General features: G+C 49.4%; 1 protein-coding gene across 1 annotated transcript in view; it reads left to right on the forward strand.

The window, feature by feature from the left end:
- Nucleotides 1-23,417, forward strand: part of MARCH10 (membrane-associated ring finger (C3HC4) 10, E3 ubiquitin protein ligase) — a 103,034-nt gene that overhangs the window by 78,958 nt on the left and 659 nt on the right. The window contains exons 6-10 of the mRNA XM_012659629.1: nucleotides 2,100-2,175; nucleotides 2,850-3,016; nucleotides 5,309-5,418; nucleotides 15,794-15,907; nucleotides 20,700-20,742. Of these exons, the coding sequence (XP_012515083.1) occupies nucleotides 2,100-2,175; nucleotides 2,850-3,016; nucleotides 5,309-5,418; nucleotides 15,794-15,907; nucleotides 20,700-20,742 (510 nt within the window). The remainder of the gene's footprint in view (nucleotides 1-2,099; nucleotides 2,176-2,849; nucleotides 3,017-5,308; nucleotides 5,419-15,793; nucleotides 15,908-20,699; nucleotides 20,743-23,417) is intronic.

Raw genomic sequence — 23,417 nt, forward strand, 5'->3', positions numbered from 1 at the left:
CCTCCTGCCTCAGCCTCCCAAGTAGCTGGGACTACAGGCATGTGCCACCATGCCCGGCTAATTTTTTCTATTTTGAGTAGAGACAGGGTCTTGCTCTTGCTCAGGCTGATCTCGAACTCCTGACCTCAAGCAATCCTCCTGCCTCGGCCTCCCAGATGAATTTGTCAATTTCTGAAAGAGACTTATGAAAATCTTCCACTATGATTTGGACGCTCCCATTTTCCTTCACATTTGTAAGAATTTTGCTTTTATTTGGTGCATTAAGACTAATGACTGATCTCTTTTTGTGGATTGATCAATATATGGCTTTATGCTTTTTAGCCCTAAATTATATTTTGTCTATTTATATTGTTACACCTGGAATTTTTTATTTTGTTAATCACATTTTTTTAATTAACCCAGAAATCCTTGTCTCTGGTTGTTCCTTTTATGTGACAGCTGGCAACATCCTCTGGAATCTTCCTGAGAATGATCTCCATTCCCTGAACTATTATTTCCTCCAGAGTCAGTCGGCTTCTTTTTCTTGTCCCCTCTCATTCATGATGTTGGTTTCCACATGTGACGGGCAATCCCCAAGTGTTCCATGAAGGAAGGAATGGGCGGTTCAGTAGAGAGGGTAGCCAACCTCTCCAGCTGTCCCCAGCAGCTGCGTGCCTTGCTCCTCTGCAGTCCTCTTCTTAAATGGGAGGTTTTGTGTAAATGGATGGTATCAGTGAACTTTGTCAAACCTTGGCCTTTATGAAAACTTCCCTTTCTTTAGCACGCAGTTCGGGAGCGCTCACCTGGGGAGAGGCGCTGCTGCTACCTGCTGCTCAAGGTAGCTGAAGGGGGACAGTGTGGGGTGGGGGCCCCCTGTGCTGAAGCGGTTCTTGAGCTAGTTACCTTCGCAACTAGCGAAGTCTTGAGTTGGGCTGCGATTCCCTCTCCTGTTGTCATTGCCATCGGATCTGCGTCTACTTTCCAGGGATTCCTCATTATTTCTGGCCTGCTTGTCTCCCAGCACTATTGTGCATTCATTCTATATAATTATCTTTTTTTGGTCTTTTTGAGAGATTTGTGTGGGAAAGGAGATTGATGGGAGTGTTAGCCTGCTATCTTGAGATATCCTAAAAGCAATCTCAACTCTGAGAGAAATATGTGCACGGAAGTAATAACAGAGGTACTAGAAGTAGCACACCAAGCTAATAACCAGCAGTTACTCTGGGGCGAGGACTTTACACTTGATTTTTCTTTTCTGTGTCTTCACTTTTATTTGTAAAATAATTTTTTTGCAAATAAAGTATTCAGTGGATTCCCACTAATACCTTTGAGAAGATGGAGAACCTTATGTTAGGAATCGAGTATTTATTAACCATAAAAAGTTCACCGTGGAGTCCGTGATCCTACTGTTTAGATCAGTGGTCTTCAGACCTGTGTGACCATCATAACATTCAGATTCCCGGGCCCCAGGTACTGAACCGGAAGTTCTAAGGATGGAGCCCAGGCATCTGTTTAGAAAGTTCCTGATGACCATTTATTTTCATTTGGAAACCACTGATTTAGATCACTTGTTTCCAAAAGCATTACCTTGCCTTGCGCTTGCCTGAATTAAAATTCTTCTGCCACTTTTCTGCTTATCTTCTCAAACTTTGCAAGATCTCCCCATAGTTTATCTTCATCACTTGGGGCATTTACTCCCCTGTATACTTGTTCTTCCAGATTCCTTATGAAAATATGGAAAATCTATTGAAATGTATTGAGATCTCAATATTGAAAATATTTTTTAAATTATTCAGAATATCCATAATGGAAAATTATAATTCTGCTCCTTTTCATTCAGCTTCCCTTTCTTGGGGAAAAAGATCTCCCAAGAGACTGAGCAAATGTTTCTACATCCAGAGCAATGTTCATTTCTTCTTCTCCTTCGATTTTAGTCTCCAGCCAGTTTCCTTTCCTTAACCAGACAGCCTTTGGTCCCACGGAAAAAAATTCTAAAGAAAAAAGTAGCCTTAGGGTTCTTAATACCTCCCAAGACGAACATTAACCAGCTACTCCTCACTCACCGTTTATTAGACACACACCTCTTTGCTTACATTTTCATTGATTCTTGTTGCCATCAGATTCCAGCAGCTCACGTGCTGGAACGTTGACATCATTTGCTGGCAAGTGTTACGTTATTAGTGAGCTTGCGTCCAGGTTTGTTGATTCATCATTCATCCAAGCCAACGTCCACCGAGCAGACTCTGTGCAAATACTTTGCCAGACTGGTGCACTTTACAGTTTGCAGAGCAGGGTCCCCATCATCGCACATCCAGCCTGCCCACAACCCCGTCAAGTAGGTGGCAGCGGTGTTATCACCATGACCCTCATTTTACAGATGAGCAAACAGAGTCCAGGGAAGATTAAGGAACTTGTCCAAGGTCACATGGCTCTCAAGTTTCAGAGGCAGGCCTCAAACTCAGACCCCTGACCATGAATTTCCTGCACCCACTCACATACTGCACAGCCAGCAGACCACCAGCAGACCACACGGCCAACGCACGCTGGCTGCGGCAGGGAGGGGAGCTCGGCCTCTACCGCTGTTCTCTTTGGAGCCTTTTCCTCCACCTCTTGATTTGTGGTGGCAGTGCCGGTCCCCCAAGTCAGCTCACACACATCCACAACTGCAAAAGAGCCTCATATAAAACAAGAATTCACTCATCCGTCACCAGGAACCGTATCCGGAGGGATTCTCCATGGGCTCTGAGCGGGGAGCGGGGGAGCCCCAGCATCACTCCCGCTTCCTTTTCCCGCCAATGCCCTGGGAACTAATATTTGTGAAAACTGTGAGCGTGTGCACTCCCAGTCACAAGGACTTGTTTTCCATTTAGACTCCTGGAGGAGGACTCCGAGGAGGAAGGAGACTTGTGTCGCATCTGTCAGATAGCCAGGGGTTCCCCAAGCAATCCCCTCCTGGAGCCCTGCGGCTGTGTGGGAAGCCTGCAGTTTGTTCATCAAGAGTGCCTGAAAAAGTGGCTGGAAGTGAAAATAACATCAGGTAGGCGGGAAAGGAAGCGCGACAAACGTGCCACGGCATATAATTAATATGAGACACCACAGTGTGGGCCTCCAGCCTCGTCATCAGCTCACTCTCCTCCGCACAACGGCAGCTCAGGGACACGTGGCCGAGCTCAGGATTCTTGCTCATAAATGCTGTCTTCAAATGATGGGAGGGAAACAGATTTTTTTTAAGTCTGAGAGAAGAATCCTGGCAACACATGCCATTGAATCCTACTCCTGCTTGAGGCCGGAGCAGAGATGCTAAGATTGCCTCCCAGGAGGAAGGAACCAGAACAAATGGATCGGTGATGGAAGCTCAGTGAGTGCACAGGAGCCAGGCCCAGCTTGTACACACCCCGCAAAAATAACTGAGGAGGGCCAGCATGACAGACCCCCGAGCACACACAACTCCACTCCCTTTTATTTGGGGGACGGGAATGGTTGTTGCTGCAGAAAGCAAACAAGGCTGCCCTTTTTGCAACAGAGGTAAGAAAAAGAACGTTGATCCGATTTTCTAGAACCATATTAGAAAAGAGATTTCCATGTGCTGATTTTGACAGCTCCCTAACAGATCCTGTAACTGGGTGTGCAGCCCCCTCTCAACTCCCTGGGGAGATTTTAACCTAAATACAGCCATATCAGTAGGGCAGCTATAGTTTTCTTGGCAGAGAACAGAAGGTTTCTCTCAAACATGGCTTTAGGACTGACAGCAACTTTAACAAAAAACATGGAACAGCAATGCAAAGAGCGACTTGATCAGAAAATCACTGCTGCGCCTTTCAGACGCACCTCTCTGAAAACATTTCACCCCATGCCAGATTCTGTTTCTCTCCTCTGCCATGTCCTAAGCCCTAGTTATCACCATTCCAGGACACCTGGGACACCTAGAGCTTGACCCAGTCCCCATGGGATGTTACCGTGCCCCCTCACCAAGGACACCACTTAATCAGAAAATGAACACAGGGGATAATCATATTAACTCTCTCGTCCCTGAACCCCTTTTCCATGTATGCGCCTTCCCTAGCATGAGAAATAGAAGGCCACTGATCAAGATGCTTAAATGCACGTCCACGTAACAAGGCAAGTATTCAGTCCTTCAGAGAGCAAAGAAACGAGAGCCATACAATGCTTTATCCTACTCGAAATTTGAGCCAATTGAACGTCTCGCACAGAAAAACGTACCCATAAAACATGACATGAAAATGCTGCTAAATGCTCATAAATGCCCATGTTAACATAGGTATGTTCACCGGGATTAGACTGGAAGATGCGAGGGACATTCAGTAGCTACTCCTCAGTAGCCTAAAGCCACTGAATGATGCCAAAAAAAAAAACAAGCAAACAAAATGCAGATAAGGGATTAGGATTACTGTTTATCCTGCCCTTTGAAAGTCTCTATTATTTACTATTTCATATCCCCAGTGGTGAAGTAGAACTGGGCTATAAAACTGCACAAGCCCTATCTTTACCAAATAGATGAGGTAACTAATAAGTCCTCTGTTTTCTAATGCATGAAATAAACACTAGTACAATAATTTCCAAAATGCAGCAACTAAGGGGGGAAGTGTGTGGCAGAATGCTTGCGTAGAGCAGCCACAATTCTGCGTCTTCCACTTCTGCATTGGGGAGTAGGATAAGTGGAGGAAAAATGCTGATCTAGCCTGCATGTTTTTGTAAAAATAGCAACAAAGGAAGCCGCCTCATATTTCTTTTCCCAAGTAAGGCTGAGCTCCGGCTTAGGTGCTGGCCCTAGATGCTACTGTAACCAGTGCCACACGTGGCCCCTTGCTCTCTCACTTGTCCAGGTCGGAATGTCACCTGGGTGGGAGTAAGGTTTTTTAAGCCATTTATTGAGAATTGGCTTCTACCATCTATTTGGTCCTCACTAATTTATTTACTTGGACCTGTGTTAGGTCTACAAGAAAAAAAAATAGGCCGAATATTCACTCTTTTTACAAATGCCTGTGTTACAGACTTTTAGTCTCCATGTAGCAATTTCAGTTTTAGGAACCATCATGTTTATATTTAAATAGAAAGCAAGATCTGTTATTTAAAAGTCATGGGAATTTCACTTCTATGAAGCTTACATAATAAATGATTACAAAGGAAATTTTGTAGTTCTCAGATTCAAGGTCATTTTCCACAGAAGATGACTAGCTTTAAGTGAAGGTCACTGAAGCTCAGAATTCATAACACACACAAATTTACTCTCAAAATATCACCTGTCCAAAGTGCCAACACAAACAAACCCATGGTTATAGGTACCATATAATCCTTTATCTAATTTAAGGAGCAGATCTTGGCGCCGTGAAGACCTGTGAGATGTGTAAGCAAGGCCTGCTGGTCGACCTGGATGACTTTAACGTGACTGAGTTCTACCAGAAGCATCAGCAGTCCTGGGTAAGAAACACCTGTGCTCACGCCGCCTCCACAGGCTAACGTAGGTTAGACGCACGGGCAGGGAGACACTCGCCTTCCCTGATCTAATGAACGTAGAAGGCCCGTGTGTGGTGTGAGTCTGAGAATGTCCATTTAGCTCATTTCTTTGAGAAGGTCTATCCCTAAATTGGAACACCAGAGAGTTGAAAAGTCTTGGTTGTCCTGGGCTGAGGTCCTCCTGCTGTCGGGGACAAAAGTAGGAAGTTGCAGTGGCCAGCTGGACACACAGACATAGCAAAAAAGTCTTGCAAGCTCCACACCCAAATTTGTTGATATAATTTAAGTTTATTTTATTTTAATAGATTTAGGGGGTACAAGTTGAATTCCGTTACATGTATATATTGTATAGTAGTGGAGTCTGGGCTTTGGTATACTCATTACTCACGTAGTGTACCTTGTACTCCATAGGTAATTTTTAATTTAAGTTTAATAACCATAAGAGGAAAAAAAAAAAAAACTCAGGGTCTGGGAGGTAATTGTCCCCAATTTAAACATCAAGTAACTCTGGGATAAAAAGGAACTGCTTCACCTAAGGTTAATAAACACGTAGTAAATGCCTCCTGTGTGCTTTTTAACACCTCATGAATTACCTCTCCTGAAGCATTTGGATTGTATTTATAATACTGTGAAAAAGTTAGTTAACCCAGGCAGTAAGGTGATTTATGCCTGAGATAACAGTTAATCACCCAATTCTCAGGCAAACGATCTTCCATTTAGAGAGGTACAGTCCAAGAGGGAGGCCAGAAGCCTCATGCGGCTAATGAGCGGGAGGCTTGTTCTAATCAACATGTGCTGTAAGTGTTAAATACACCATGAATTTCAAAGATGCAGTACCAAACAAAAAGTATGCAAAATATCATGTAATTCTATATTAAATACACACTGAGTTTCCAAGACTTAGTATGCTTTCCAGTTCGGCACGTAAAGAGATTGGATGTTGTTACTCCATCCTAACAATGAGTAAAAAGCTGAACAAATTGCAAAATCAACAACTCTTCTTAAATCCATAAGAGAAGTGAGGTCACAGGGCAAACCACAGCCCCTAAAACTGGAGAGACAGACAGGTGAAGAGAGCATCGCCCCTCACCAGAGCAGAGGCTCATGAGCAGAATCCTCTGTGGGAACCAGGGCTGGGTAAGGAAACCTAAACCGTAATTAATGAATTGCCAGAGGCTCGGCGTAGACAAATCTGAGAGTGAAAAACGCCAGGGGGACCCAGTCATTGGGGTGTCCCCATACTTTTGTGAGTTTTATCTCCAGGAGCTCAACCAGATTCTTACAGTAAGTATCAGAGAAAAATCCCTCATGCTTCTGGCAGCAGAGGGGAAAAGCAGCTATTTTGGTATGTGTCAGAGCATTCTGTTCTTTTTAACAAGGTCTGCCCTCAGAGGAAACTATTTAACCAGAGCCTAACCTGCTGGGGTTTTGTCAGCGCCAGATCTAACTGGAAGAAGGGAAATACTCAACCCCAGCCGAGAAGCTCTTGTGAAGTTCACGTCCAGAGGCACAGGCACTGTAGAATGCCTCCCTTCTCCCCACACCTCACCACCACGTGACTAAAACCCCATTTACAGTCATTCCTTTTACCTGGTACGTGATGTCTGGCTAGCGAAACATAAATTACAAGACATACTAAAAGGCAAAAAACACAGGTGGAAGAGGCAGAGCGAGCATCAGAAACAGACTCAGATAGGGCAAAGTTGTTGGAATTATCAGACCAGGATTTTAAAACAATTGTGATTAATATGCTAAGGGTTCTAGTGGATAAAGTGGACAGAATGCAAGAACAGATGGGCAATGTAAGCAGAGAGATGGAAATTCTAAGAAAGAAAAATAAATACTAGAGCCACGCATGGTGGCACATGCCTGCCTGTAGTGCCAGCTACTCGGGAGGCTGAGGTGGGAGGATCACTTGAGCCCAGGAGTTAAAATCCAGCCTTGGTAACACACCAAAACCCTATCTCTAAAAAAAAAAGAAAAAAATAATAAAATATTTCCAATCAATAGTGTCCAGGAAAAAAAAAAAAAGAAATGAAATGCTAGGGATCAAAAACACTGTAATAGAAATGAAGGATGCCTTTGCTGGGCTTATTAGGAGACTGGACATGTCCGAGGAAAAAATCTCTGAGCTTCAGGATATCTGCATAGAAACTGCCAAAACTGAGCTGGGCATGGTAGCCTGAGCCTGGAGTCCTGGTTTCTTGGGAGGCTCAGGCAGGAGGATTGCTTGAGCCCAGGAGTTTGAGGCCATCCTGGGCAACATAGCGAGACCCTGTATCTTAAAAAAAAAAAAAAAAAAGGAAAAAGAGAAAGGAAGCAGAAACTTCCAAAGCTTGAAAAACAGAACAGAATATCCAAGAACTACAGAAACTTCCAAAACTTGAAAAACAGAACAGAATATCCAAGAACTGTGGGACAACTATACAAAAGGTGTAACATACACATAGTTGGAATACCAGAAGAAGAATAAAGAGGGAAAAGAACAGAGAAATATTTGAAGCAAGTATGACTGAGAATTTCCCCCAAATTAATGTCAGACACCAAACCACAAATTCAGGAAGCTCAAAGAACACCAAGCAGGAAAAATGCCAAAATAAACAAATAAAAACCCAACACCATGACATACCATATTTAAAAAGTGGGGGAAAGTCAAAGATAAAGAAAAAAGTCCCAAAAGAAGCCAGAAACCTTCCCCATGGAGGAGTACAGATAAGAATTACACTGGACTTCTCCTCAGAAAGTGTGCAGGCAAGAGGAGAATAGAGTGAAATATTTAAAGTGTTGAGAGAAAAAAACCAACCAACCTAGATTTCTGTACCCTGCAAAATTATCCTTCAAAAGTGAAGGAGAAATAAAGACTTTTTAATTCAGGCAAAGACTTAATACCAAAAAAAGAATGTAAAATATCAAAAATGTAAAAATCATATGTTCAAATGAGTTTGTATATATTGGGTTAATAAAATGTATTGTTAAAATTCATTTCACCAGTTTCTTTTTACTTCTTTAATGTGGCTACTAGAAATTTTCAAATTATGTATGTGGTTTGCGTTTGTGCCTCACATTGTATTCTATTGGATGATGCTGATCTAGAAGGTGCCTTCTGTGTAATAAGCGATAAATAAATATTTACCAAATGAAAATAGCCCATCATGGCCATTATAATTTAAGGCTGCCTTCCCTCATAACATGATTAGGAGAAATGATTAATAATCACAGCTGCAGAAGCATACAATTTTAAAACTATAAAATCATTGTTAACAACCAAAGTGTCACCTTTCAGAGGGGGAATCACTTTAGCTTTTAAATCATTAGCCGGTATCGAGACCTTTTTTTTCGCAAACATTTTGACAGCTGAGTCTGGGCAACTCTGCCATTTCCTTTTTTAAAATCCTAAGGGTGTTTGACAAAAGAACAAAATATTGATAAGAATGAAGGATATTTGAATAGTTTAATCGATGAGTTTGATATAACAGGCATAGCGCCATACCAGCATTGCAGAGATTGGACATCAGGGGGTTAGAGAAAGAAAAGAAAGGAGAAAAGGATCCCTTGAGAAGTAAATTCAGTATTTTGCAGCCTGAAGGTCTCACGTCACTCAGTCATAATTGTCAGGCACTAAGATTTGAGATGAGAAACAGAGCAACTCACGTTCTTGGATGCTGAGCATATTGGAGTCAAAATATAAAAAGGAACCAGGCCCTCTGAGTGCCTGAGGTCAGGGTGCCAGCCAGGGTGCAGACAGGTTCATCTCAAAAAATAGATCATTTCAGGAAATGGAGCCAGTTGAACTTCCTGAGGACATGTCCAGATAAGGCCGGGTGACCCACCACACTGCCAGAATGATCTGCAGACATCACAGTCACCGTGTAGCCCAGGGGAATACACTGTCCAGCAAAGACACTTTTTGGTTCCAAGCCTTTCCACATTGTTCTCCCTCTGCCAAACTGCTGCCACCAAACAACGTTCATTTACCATTGACCCAATAACAGCAAATTTGTCTACTTGTGCTAAAATGTTTACACTCATATAGCCCGACGCAGCCTGTCCCACTGAAGAGAACAGCAGCTTTGATTAAGATCTGAACCTGAACCCTATTCTTTTCCCCAGAGTTGCTCTGTGACCTTGGGGAAACTACGTGAACTCTCTGGACCTCAGCTGTCTCTGTACAAAGTGGGAGGTGGTAATTCCCACCTGGCAGCCTCGGATGTAGGACGACACGAGTACCTCCCCTAGCAGACACGGTGTCTGCGCCAGTGAGTGAGGACTGCATACTGGGGCCACAGAGAAGCCCACCTGTCTGGCACTCAGGGGAGAACGCTAAGTGCACAGGGACCAGGCTCAGGTCCATCACTACACAAACACAGCCAACCGGCCCCCGCGGGGTCATAATGCGGCAAGCACATTCTAGAGAGAACTGTGGAAGTAATTGTGCCAGGCGGGGTCTGGGTGGGAAAGAGATGGCAACACACTCAAGGGGATGAGTGAGAAGCGCTGAATGAAGGCGAAAATGTGGGCAGCAGAAGGAAGCAACAAGGAATGAGGAGGCATCCCGGGATTCGTAGTGTGGCCCCCAGGGCTGAAGAGATGGAGCAGAGTCACGTACCAGGATCAGGAGAGCTGTAGCTGAGGGAGAGTCACCAACAGCCTGTGGCCCTCAGGAGAGGAAGGCAGCCACTGTGACCCACACCCAGCAGAGCGGACGGGACGCAGGAAAACAGACACGCAGCCTCTGGTCTCCTGCTGGTCACCCCTTGGCCAATGGGACCCCTCACTGGGGAGGGGGCAGTGGTGCCAAATCTAGACAAGTGCCAAACCAAAAGAGGCCTGGAACTGGCTGCAGCTCAGCCTGGCTCTCACTTGACCTCACCTGACCAGCTGTTGCACATTTTCTCACTTAATTTTTTTGTTTTGCTTTTTGCTTTGCTTTAATTATAAAAATCACACAAAAATCTCCCCTCATTTGCCACCCCAAATGACAGCTCAAAATGCAACTACTTTTTTCCCTCTTACCATGCCGATGCCCAGGCCTAAGCGATTCTGATTTAATTGGTCGGGGATGGGGCCAGGTATTGATTTTTTTTAATTGTGGCAAAATACACATAACATACAAGTTTAACTTTTAAAACACATACTGAGCGCCTGCTGCACATCAGACGCCACGCCGGGGACGCCACGGTGCACGGGGCCAGCGCAGGCGCTGCCTTCCAGCAGGGGAGACCGTGACCCGGCAGTAACTGCTGTGCGTGAGGCCTAAGCGGGGGCTGCGCGGGCAGCTGCGGGAACAGCTGCAGAGGCTCAGACCTGCTCTTCCTGCAGGAGAGATGTTTCAGAGCAGGAAGGAAAAAGAGTGGGCCCTCTCTCCACCGGCACTTGAGGGTGAAGTCTGAGACATCTGAGACCACAGGCCGGGCAAGGCCCTTTAGGTGCCCAGTGCACACTGTCAGTGGTGTTGGGGGTGTGGGAGGTTCGCATCTGAGCAGGGTTTCCTACTTTGGTTTTGTACCTCTGGCGCGAGCAGGACAAATGCTGCTCGTGGGCCTAACGGGCCTCGTGACACTGGGTGGTTCCAGTAGGGGCCTCATGGGGTCACAGCTTGTTACTAGGCCTCAAGCAGCTCAATTAGGAACTCCCGTAGGCTGTCTGGAGGGAGAGTGACCCATTAGACAAACCAGCTGTGGGTCCCCGGGACCTGGGATGATGGCGCCTGGCGGTCTAATCTTAGGCCTGAAAAAAAATAATAATAATCTTAAGCCTGTCAGAGCCTGTGGCAGTGTGGCCCTCCTTAATGAAGGACACCTCATAATTAAGCCCAACAGGCACTCAGCACCCACTGCCCATGTTCTGGAAGTGCTGTGTGTGAAGCAGTTCCAAGTTTCCTCCTGCGAGCATTTGCTTCAACCCAGAAATGGGACTCATGCTTGACTCTGGTTGGGCGCTCGGTTTTGAGTGGAAGGAAGAACTGGCTAGTAACATGAAGAGACCCAAATAACACCCCAGGCTCCAACATGGCCAGGAGAAAACGAGTTTTGGAAAAGTTTAGATCACAGGTTATACACTCCAGTACCACGAAGTCCAGGCAGGTAGCAAATGATTGGAATCTTCCAGGTATCATGCACTTGGGAGTGGTGGCAACTGGGACAAAATGGAGAGTTTTCCCCCCAACTAAAGATATTCCTGTTCTTCTTTCCTGACTTCCTCCTCTGTTCCTTCCGTCCAACTGGAGCACATCCACGGGCTAGATTGAGCTCGCCGGGCGCCCCTTGGTTTAGAACGGGATTCGCAAAGATGGTCCTCAGACCAGTAGCATTAGCATCGCCTGGGAACCTGTCAGAAGTGTGCATTCGTGGGCCCCACCCCACTCCCACTGAATCAGAAACTTGGGGAAGAAGAGAGCAGCAGTGCCCAACAACTGTGTCTTAAGGCCCTCTTAGTATTTCTGATGCATGTTAAAGTTGGAGCCAGTAGAGTCAGAACTCGTGGTTGAATGGGCCACACTGTCTGATCCAAAATTATAACTTTTTTTCTTGTTGTTTCATCTGTGCATATGTTTATTAAGCACATATACCAGCACTGGGCTCGGCCTCAGGAGTGCAAGAACAAGCCAGCCAGACAGAGGCCTTGCCCGCACGGAGCTCACGCCCAATCCATCGATCCTGTCTTTAATTCTTGCCTCTTGTAGGATGTTTTTGTTTTCTGAAATACCACATATTAGCTCATTTTACCATAACACTTTGGAGAAACAGACAGAACAGAGGTTATTTCTCCCAGATTATAAATGAAGTCACTTTGACCCTGCACAGTTAAAACTCTTTGCCCAAAGTCGCAGTGTTCAGTGGCCCCAGGCGCCCACCTTCCGGTAAGGCGCACTCCACGGCCCAGGCCCACTGAGCGCATGACATGCTCCTGCCGTCTCTGCTCTGCCACTCAGGAGGGGCTCTGGCTGTCATTGCTCTGAAGCACAGGCCTGGCCTCGCTCCATCTTAGCCAAGGACAAATGTCCTCGGATACACACAGTCACCTAATCTCCCTCAGACCTGGGAGCATCTCTTGAATATATTTGAAGACTTGATAAACGTTCAGCCAGGCCGTCAGCTTCTTCTTCAAGTGGATTATATTGAGAATTTCCATCAGCAGCAAATCTTTTGGCTGAAATGAACTGAATATTAACAAAATGAAGAAAATGAAGGAAAACAGCTGGCCTCCTCCTTCTTTACTGCCCCCACCCCTCCTACCACCCGTGTCCCCTTCAGTCTGTGTGGGAGTCAAAGTGTCATGCAACTGGGCCGAGGGAGGAGTGGGTCAGAGCAGCTCCAATAAATAATGCTCCAACCTGGTTCACGTGGCCCTGTCGAGCAAACGCCTCGGAACTCTTGCACTTAACAAATCCCTCCACTTGTGGCTCAGGAGTATAAAGGATGGCTCTGAGTTGACTGTCAAACGCCTGCTCTGATTGGTGGCCCAAGCACGGTGGACACAAAGGAGGAGAGAGCCGGCAAGATTTATGGCACCGTGTGACAGGTTCCCTCCCACAGACCAGAAAAGAGACACAATCTGCTAGAAGTGACTTTTCGAATTATCTGCAGAAAACATTAGTGGATATTTTCCCATCTGCATGCCTCTGGGCCTTATTGAGTCATAAAAAGTAAATGATTTCCCTGAATGCTTTGACAAACCTGATAGTTCCAAGCCATTTTCTAGCTGATGGATTTGCCATTACGCATCAGAGTGTCTCTGAGCATCAAGGTTGCTGGCGAGGAGACCGTCGGCAGCTCGCAGGAGGAAGCCGTGGCCCAGGAAACAAACAAGGGCCAGGCTTGGGTGGTAGAGGAGCTAGAAGGCATGTTAGGAAGGCTTCCCAGAGGAGGTGGCTGGCAAGACCGTCCTTACAGGAGGTGGCAGGCACCGCTTCACAGGGGAGGTATGAGGAGGCAGTTACAAGAGAAAAAGTGAAAACAAGCAACTTGCTCTCTTGCTCTAGGTCAAGGTCAGCAGAGCACAGGAAACATGACCAAAGGCTAAAAATAGGAGGCTACTAACGGCTAAGGACAGCGGACTTGAGCCCTCAAAGATGGGTCTGTAGGACGGTGGAGAAGCCTGCAGCAGTGACCTTGGGGCCAGCTGTCACCAAGATGGGGAGTTGGCCCTGATTCAGAGGGAAGAGCACATTGATCTTTGCTCAACTTCCGCACCTTTTCTGGCAGCTATTTGGTCCTGGAAGAGGTGTGTTCTGTGCCAACTTCCTGAGCCACCCTGGATCTAACAGAACAGGGAGATGGGCCAGTGAGGTGCCTATGCTGCCGCAGGAAGAAGGAAGATAAGATGCTGAAGTGGTCACTGGGTCAAGTCCAGTAGTCATGTTTCCCTCCACCCCTTGTTATCCTGGGCAAACGGAGTCACAGGTCCGACCTTTCCCAGGGGTGACATAAAGTGTGTGCACTCTGCTAGGATTTTAGTCCCCTGGGGCTGGGCAGCTTTCTGAGCACTGCCTGGCCAATCCCCAAGCCCCCCACTCCCCACCCATGGGGATTTGGCATGAGGACAGATGGGGGCCTCCCCTCCTTCCTCTGCAGAGGAGGAGAAGTCGTTGCGAATGCCACTGATTTATGGAAGGTCTGTGAAGGGTCCCAAGAGTGGGGCCTGGCAGCACGGGCACTGGAGCTGAGACAGGTGCCATGGCCAGCCAGACAGCCAGGCTCTCCCTGTGTAGCACCTGCTCTGAGCACCGGTGAGAAAAACAAAACACAGTCCACCTTGTAAGAAAAAGCAGAAACATCAACAAGTACAAGAGGTGGTATACACAATAAAGACAAATGTTAGGTGCAGTGGCTCACACCTGTAATCCTAGCACTTTGGGAAGCTGAGGCAGGAGGATCGCTTGAGCTCAGGAATTGGAGACCAGCCTGAGACCTGGTCTCTACCAAAGACAGAAAAAATTAGTCGGGCATGGTGGTGTGTGTCTATGGTCCCAGCTAGCTATTCAAGAGGCCGAGGCAGGAGGATCGCTTGAGCCCTGGAGTTTGAGGTTGCAGAGAGCTGTGATGACACCACTGCACTCTAGCCTGGGCGATGGAGAGAGACTCTGTCTCAAAAAAAATAAAATAAAATAAAATGACAAATGCTTAGGAGTCAGGGAGCAAAAGAATGATTCGGACAAATGAGGTTCGGCTTCTGCAAGGTGACATCTGTGACAGCTGAGAGGAAGTTATGGACAAGGCCTGGTAAAAGGGCAGGACAGGAGCGTTCAAAACAGATGCATGAAAACAACAGAGCAAACAAGGAAGGGCACGAGCAAAGGCCGGCCCTGACGTCCCCAGTGCAATCCGAGACCCTGCCTGGGCAGGTGCTCTCCGGGTGTTAAATGACAATGGACCAGCTGCGGGAGAGAGGGGTCTTAGGTGAGACCATCAGTAAGCCCAGTTGTAAAGGAAGAAACACACAGAACTAAGGTCTGGGCCCTTTCTCCGGGCAAAGGAGGGATCTGGGAAAGTACAGCACCCTCGTGGCATCTGCGTCCCAGACTCTCCCACAGAAAACTCTCAAGACGCAGATCTCATCCTGTTTACTGTCTGCTCAAGACACCAGTAGTCCCACACATACAGCACGACACCCAAACTCCTCAGTTCTGCCCAATATGGTCCCCACCTCACCACCTCCCTGGTGCACACCCAGATTGTTTTGTAACTCAAACACCCTTCCTATACCCTCCAGCCCCGCCAGTGAGTAGGGGTGTTGCCCACCGCACGATCTGCTCGCTCTGCCCCTGCCTCTTTGCTGGCCTTGAGTGCCTCTGTCTGAAAGGCCCTTCCACCCCTCAGAGCCTCCCATCCTTTAAGGACCATCTGAGACCTCCTCCTCCAAGAAGCCTTCCCACACGCCCACACATCATACCCAGCCAATCTCTTTCTTCCCCTTTGCGTCTCGGTTGTTGCACCCAACACATCCGGCTTGTACTAGAGCTGTTTGTGAACGAGGCTCTCCCCCCACACCAGGTGATGGGGTCCCAGCAGGGAGTTCTGAGGTTTTTCACCCTGTGTTCCCCATGACACCCAACTCAAGGCTTTGCACGTGTAACCGCTAAATAAATGTCTGTGGAATGGGATCGAGCTTGGAAATGGATCTTTCTCAGCATCCTACAGTAGGTAGCCAAGAATCGGAGGATGACTGCCCCCGCCTCCACGCTGGACCTGCTCTGGCTCTGACCAAGGGCAGGCCTGGCCCTGGGACTGGGGCTCCTTTCCCATTTCTTGTCACCTCTTAGCCGTGTTTCCCTCCACCCCACGATTTGGATCATGAATAATTTATGGATGAACTTAAGAGCTTTCTTTTCCATATTTAGGCACAAAATGAGCTGATGAATTCAGGCTTATACCTGGTGCTGCTGCTTCACCTCTACGAGCAGGGGTTTGCAGAACTCATGAGAGTGAACTACAGCCGGGTCGTGCGAGAGAGGGTAAGTCTGGCTGTGACCCAGAGCTGTCCGGCAGCAGCCCTAAAAATCTTGCAGTGTTGTTTATTAGATGTGCAATCTGTTGAGGTCCCCACGGTCACTTAGTAGGATGTGGGATTGTCACTGTTAAGACTAAGATTTAGCAGCTGCTAAGTGTATACGCACTGACCCTCTGGCTGAAAAGTAAGTGATAATCACATAGTTGCTTACTATTACACATGAGTAGTAATTAAATGGTCATGTAAGTAAGTAAGTCTCCAGGGATACTTGCCCCCCAAAATAGAAGCCAGCAAGGATGCCCAGGCTGGGTGTGCGTTATGTGTGGGAGCGCCCGCTGCCCAGGCAGGGTGCATCTGTGAAAAAGAGGGATCTTCCCACAGGACAGCCATTTAAAAAGCAATCAAACCATAAAAGGAGCCCGTCTCCCTGTTTCACTTGGGATCCCAAGGTGTGTTGCGCCAGTGTGTGTACCTGTTGAAGGAGACAGGCTGCCAAGAAATAAAGGTGCTGATGGTGGCACCATTTGTCATTAGAGAAGTGACAATGTATTTACCAGGAATGATCATCTGTAGCTGCCCTTGCTTTAACAAGAGAACCGGGGCCCTCTAGGAAGCCACATGGTGCGGAAAGAGAAGCCCAGCTCTGCAGCTAACTGGATCCTGGCCTAAGCAAAGTCAACCCAGGTGAGGGAGTTGGACTGGCCGACCTCTGAAGTGTCCTAGTGTACTTGGTCATGGTCGAGTCAGCACCTTGAGCCCCAGGGCACTTCCTTCTTCATCAGATGCCTTTCTGCAGCCTGGCCAAGAGGGGACACCTCCCTTACCTGGCTTAGGGTCATGCCAGGGGCCGATATGCTTGCAGTGTTTGGATTCCCAGGACACCCTTGAGGCTTGCATCTTGAACTCTGCTCATGTCAGAAGGTCGAGACTGGAAAGCCGGACAGCGAGGCAGGGGACAGGCCACTGAGGGTACCACAAGGCAGTTTTAGTGACACTCTGCCACCCCACCTATGCACCTCTCCTCCTCTCCACTTTCTTGTCTCCTCTTCCTCCTCTTTTTGACCCAGGCCTGTCCTTCTTTAACTCTCCAGTGGTTTTAATGGTGACAACTCTTCAGAGAAATATATTTAGGAAAAAAAAAAAGAAAGAAAAAAGAGAAGTACAAGAAGCAGGAAATGATCCTTTGTTAACATTTCTGTAACCTCATTTTCATGATTCCACATCTTTTTAATGAACTTTTTATTGTACATTGAACTTCAAAGCACCCAGGGTTGATCAGGTTCCAGATGGCCCCAACGAGAGCCCGTGCAAGCAACATTAGGCACCAGGACTGCAGTGCAAACATGAGACAGCAAACAGGGCAACCCAGTGGATGAGAACCAAGGCCCTAAAGCACTGACTCTAAAGAACCTTCCAGTAAAACTGTCCTGGACAAGTGATAAGTTGCACCATGAACAAGCTGGAAACCAGAACGAAAAGAAAGGACAAGGGGACACTCTTCTTTCACCACAAGCTCACATTTAACTAGAGAAACCCTGAAATAGATCTCAGCCACTTAAACTACCAAGCAATAACCAGTACAAAGGACCAATTAAGAGGCACCCAAAGGAAACTGGGGGCCGACTGGCTTTTGTCAAATTCATACCCTTCTGGATTTGCGTCTCAGTGTAGAATCTTAGGGTAATATTTAGTAAAAGAGAGGCACTAAGTTGGGAGACAGACCCTCCTTCCCTCTCCTTTACCTGCGGGAACTAGGGAACTCACTCATGTCTTGCTTTTTGGTTGTGTCTCATCAAGAGACCCAGTGACCGAATCCTGTGGATGGTGGTCATTTCCTCACTCATTCACCGACTGCCCCGTACCAGGCACCGAGTGGGGACCAGGGAAAGTGGCTACCAGACATGATGCCATGATGTCCCTTTCTTTGAGGAGCTTATGAGGGGACTGGGAGATGTTTTTATACACATTTATAAAAACAGGAAATAATTGGAAAGGAGCACTTGAGCAAGAGAAGCAGGAGACCCAGTGAATTCCTAGAGGCTGTGAAATCGACAGCACAAGATCTTCCCTGACTTTGTTTGTGGTCCCATAAACAGCGTGTCTCCCCAGTGAGATCGTGAGCCATGCGAAGGCAAAGCCAGGCTTTCCACACGTGTCTCTCAGGATGCTGGGCACAGGGCGTCATGGCTGCCTGCCAACCATGTCCCAGGCACTGTGGACACCAGGAGCACTGAGTGATCACAAACGTGCCAAGTGACGGACAAATAAGGACATGGTCTGCGTGGGTTGGGGGCCTTTATTGGCAACTCTGGCATGGAACCCTTGTTTCTCTTGTATCCAGCTAGGTATCTCCGGTACCTAGACAATGCCTGGTACCTAATGGTGCTCAATAACTTTGACGCACGATGAACTAACCACTGCATCAGAACCTACTTCTCCCAGGAGGCGAGTCCTGAGTTATGTCTTGGAGAAAGTGATAGCACAAAATGTGTAGAGAACAGTGTTCTAGGTAAAGGAACACTCCCAAGTTCAAGGTATATTTATTTATTCAAAGATTTTCTGTGAGCCTGCTATGTGCCAGGTTCTAAACTAGGTGCTGGGAACACAAAGATAATTAAGACCCTCCTTGCCTACAAGGGACTTGGAATCTAAGAGAGAACACACCTGTAACCGAGAGCATCCAGATGTGCGCCTGTGTTATGACAGGAAAGATTGGGCAGACGTGGAGGAACATAGAGCAGAGTTAGATGGAATGAGGAGCGGCCCCTCCTCCAGCCAGGCTCTTCAGGGACACACACCAGCGCTGCGCAGGCCTTGCTCTTAATCCAGTCGGGTTGTCCCTTTGCGATCAGTCGTCCCACTGCTTTGGGAGCCTGGTGGCAAAGCTCCTTCCATTATCTCTTGTCAACTGATCAAATGAGGAGATGATGTTTAGACTGGATCTCGGAGAGCTGGGCAGAGGGACAAGGGTGGGGAGGGAAACGCAAAGGCACAGCGACAGGGGGAGACCCGCGTGTTTGGGGAAAGTCCAGGAGCCGTGGCCGGGGAGGGCAGGAAGTGAGCCCGAGGCGCAGGGCAGGAAGGGTTCTGAGTGTCCCTGGAGGCCACGGAGCAGTGTCCAGCCTGGACTCACAGGCCAGGAGATTTGTGTTTTTTTGAGAGAAAACCCAAGCAGACACGTGGATGGTGGGCTGGAGGCGGAAGAAACCAGCTGGGGGCTGTTGCAATGGCTCAGGGTAACAAGGGGCCCATGTGGGAATGTCGGACATGGGACCAACAGATGGACTGGGCACAGGGCAAGGGACAGGCTCAGGGAAGCACTGAATGCTCTTCTTTGCAAGTGCCCAGCAGGTAGCTGGCCTTTTCCCACTTCCGGTGGTCATGGTGGCAGCCTCTCCAGAGAACACAGGAGCCACCAGCCTCACCTGATTTCACCTGCCTCCCCCATCTGATGGGGACACAGGCCAGCCTGTGAGGTGAAGCTAAAAGGACTTGCCTTCCTTCCCCTGCTCCTCTCAGCACCCACAGGGGGCCCTCCATTTTTCAGGGCCTGCTCCCCCAAAGCCCCCTGTCCTGGTCCTGGCCTTCTTCCCAAGGTCCTGTCCCTATCCGATTAGTACAGTGGTCTCCTGGAGTGAGCACCTTCCTCTGTCTCCTGTCCCAGGGGTGCTGTTAATGGGGAACACTTGAGGCTGGGTGGGAGGAAGCGGGCAGCACAGTGGCTGGCCCGAGAGGCAGGCAGGGTCTAGAGGAAGCTCTCAGATCCCACTGGCACCTTCACGGGTGAGGCTGGACGGACTATATCCAGGCTCCTCCCCATTCACATCATTTCTACAAAACCCAAAACTCCTCCCTCAAAGGTCCAAATCTGCCCAAAATATGGGAAGCCCAGGATTGATCCACAGTTAGAAAAACTCCCCTACTCACCAGCTGGAGTCTCCTGGTGGAGCGTGAGTTGGTTAGGTGGATACGGTCACCTGCACAGAACCTACAGGCAGGTGGAGGTCATCTCAGCACCCAGGGAGAACGGAGGCAGTGGCTAGCACAGTCCTGATGTGTCACTTACCAGGAAACCGGGACCTGCTACTCTAGACGAAATTCCATCCTTCCCCTGCCCTCTCTCTCTTTGGCACAGACGGGGCCCAGGGACCACAATTGCCTCCACACTGGCCAGGCAGTTGCCCCAGTAACAGTGTCCAGCACCCCTTGTTTTGCCCCCAGCCTGTCACAAAGCCCCTTTTCTTCCTGGGGAAGAGCACCAGAGCCCACATCCTTACAGCCTGGCACAATGGGCTCCCACGGAGTACACAGTGTTTCTTATTGTGGCATAAAATGCCATAAAGTCAGAACAAAGAGAGAGCCCAGGGCCTTGATGGGTCTGCCGCTTCCTGCCGGGCAGAGAATACAGCTGATTGTTTAAAAGCCAGCGGTGAGGCAAGTGGCCAATTAGCACGGCCTTCACCCCCACAGCCTGTAAATGTGATTCGGGCCATCAGAAGGGGATTCTGCTATTCAGATCAATCGCTGAAAGGAAGCGAGCCATGGTCACACTGCCAAATTTAGAAGCCCTGGAACAGCAGAGGTGACCGGGTTATCACTGCTGCTCTTTAGGTCCAGCTAAGCCCTGAGATGCTGGGCACCGGTGCTGCCCTCACACCCCTGCCTGCTCCCCTTCCCCTCTCAGGTGGTATGAGGGACTCCTAGAACATTCCTGAGGCCAGGAAATTATGTATCTGTTCACAGTTGCACTGGAAAAACAATTCAGTTCTCATTTCTCGTTGTCTTCTTTCTCACAGTTGTCAAGAAATTGTCCACAACCCAGACCAGAAGAAAATGAAAGTAGGTTTGGGGGTCAGCCCTGCCATTTGGAGGGTGTTTGCTGAGTTACTCTTCTTCTGTTACTTTGTTGAACCTAATACCATGGAAGGAAGTAATGACCACCACCCAGAGGCAAAAATAATCCCACAAAGCTTGGGAAACTCTAGCTGCAGCCCTCAGGAAGGTGTCCAAGTACGCTGGAGGCAGAGCAGATAAGAATTTTAATTCATCCTGAAAGCGAGGAAGAGGGCCAGCAAAGGGGAAGAGGGTATCGTCAGATATGAGATAAGGTTTTTTCCTTTGCCTTACTGGGATCACTTCGTGAGCTTTTCAGGATTTTTACTGCCAGGATCTTCTGGGGTTTTCTTTCCCAAACCCTGAAAGGGGGCTGTGTGGCCACTGCCTGCAGCGATCACATTCATTCACACGCTAGTGGCCTCACTCACCTCCAGCCCAATCAGGTAGGTCTGCTGGATTCAGAGGTTGAACAAAGCAAACAGGTCTCCTGAGAAAGGACCCTCAAAGGAGGCAAGATAGCTGTCTCCAAACAGCTTCGAGTAAAGTCTTCTTCCTGTCCCTTATTCCACAGAAAACCCGAGTGGAGAAAATGTGCTTAATTAAAGCAGGAGGGCTCAAAGTCAGACGCAGGAAGAACTTCTCTATCAGTAGGGAGAATAAACATTGCCGTGAATTGAGGGGGATGTGACAGCTGGGTCCCCAGAGGCTCTTCTGGGGAGAAATTTTACAACTTGCCTGTCCTACAAGGTTCAGAACAATGGCTCCCACGTTGGCTTTGCCATCAGAATCACCCAGGCAACTCTCCAAAAATACAGATTCCCGGGCCCCTCCCGGAGATTCCGCTTCAGCCAGCGGGGTGGGGCCCTGGACTCTGCCTCGCCCGCTCAGGGCCCCTGCTGCCGCCGGTCGCGGGATGCTCTGGGGAGCCCCGGTGGTCCTGCCCGCGAGAGATTTTGAACCAGCTCAAAGCTCCGCAGGGTGGGGCCCGGAGTACGACCCCAGAGAAGCCGATTTGCCATTCGGGGCACGCAGTCCTGCGAAGCCGAGATGACGGTTTTCAGCGGCCGGGGGAAGGGCCCTTCCTCCGGCTCACAAAGGAGCCCGTGAAGTCCCAGTCCCGGCGCCACCGCGGGGGTCCGGCCGAGCCCGCCGAGGGCCCCGCGCCCTCTCGAGCGGCCGCCCCGGGCCCGGCCTTGTCGCCTGGGCGGGCCGAGCCGCTGCTCCCGCCTCCGCAGCCGGGAAGGGAGCGGCAGGTCTTTAAAAAACCTTTGTGTGGCGGGCGCACACCCGCCTCCGGGGAAAACGCCCCAGCGCCTCCCGGGTCGCTCCGCGCAGCCACGCGGGTCCTAAGCTCGTCCTCGGTGACAGCCTCGCGCTCCGGAAAGGGCGCGACAGGGAGCCCGGCCCCGGTCCGCAGGACCCGGACAGGACCCGGCTGCGCCCCTCCCCGCCCCCGCCCCGGAGGCGCCCGCGGCTCTTCCCGGCTCCGGGAGACCTGCGGGCCGGGGCGCCCCCTAGTGCCCGAGCGGGCCGTTGCCGCCCGGGCAGGCGCCCCCAGGGCCTGGCGCTGAGGATGGGGAAGGGGAGGCCTGGCCTCCCAGCCCGGGGGCCCAGGGGAGACTGACGTCTCTGTAGGGCCGAAGAGTGTCCCTGGGGTGGTGCTCAAAAAGGAGTCTCCACGGAGGGGAGGGGAGAGAAGGGACCTGCTACCCTCTGCTAGTCGGATGCTGTCCTTCCAGGAGCCGGACGAGCTCTAGGATTCACTCTACCGCCACCCCTCCCCCGGGCTAGTACCTGCCCCAGCGTAGGGGCAGCCAGTTCTCTCCTGGAGGTCCAGGTCCTCTCTGCCTGCCCCCAGACACTGGTGGGCGCAGCCGAGGCAGAGAGCCCAACACAGAGGGACCATCCCGGCGTGCTGGCCAGTCACAGCCCTTGCCTGGCTCCCCGCCATAGCCGTTGTTAAGACAAGGGCCAGGGCAGCCAGAGGTAGAGCCACATGTGTTCAGCCCTCCCCCTTGGCCACACTCTTCTTTGGTCCTGGCAGCCTGGCATGACTCACCTGCTTGGCGGCACTGTGTTAATACAGGTTGCCAGAGCTGAGTCACAGCTGTGACCTGCCTCCCTAGCTCGGTTCAGGTAAACAGGGAGGAAAAAACGCAAAACATCAGGATACACTAGGTGGCACAAAGAGGTGCCAGCCTCTTGATGGCTCTGTGGTGCCCATGCCAGCCTGCTTACCTGCACCTGGGAAGCAAAGCCCCACACAAATGCCACAAGTAGCACCGAGGTAAGAGCAGCTGGGGAGAGTGCCTGGGTGTGTGTGCCTAGGTCTGACAACTTGTCACACAGCTTTGTGACCCAGCCCCCCCTGACAGCTGCTTCCCAGCTGGCACAAATGACTCACCACAGCCAAGACTAAGGCTAGGGGAAGGCAATAATACCACCTGCAGATACTCATACAGATGACAAAACAAGCAGGAACAGGGACAGGCATGAGGGCCCTCAGGCCAAAGATTGGGCCAGACACCTCCGCCAAACACAGGATCAGGCTCCTAGCTTTTGGAGACAGTGCAGGATGGGCGAAGGCACTGGGGCAGCCCATGGGTATGGGGCTTCCTTGGGGCGAAAGGTAGAGCTGAGAGGGTCCAGGTGGGGATGGGGGGACATCGGTTGCTCCT

This window comes from Propithecus coquereli, unplaced genomic scaffold (genome assembly GCF_000956105.1).
Source record: "Propithecus coquereli isolate 6110/MARCELLA unplaced genomic scaffold, Pcoq_1.0 Scaffold119, whole genome shotgun sequence".
NCBI classification, from domain to species: Eukaryota; Metazoa; Chordata; class Mammalia; order Primates; family Indriidae; genus Propithecus; species Propithecus coquereli.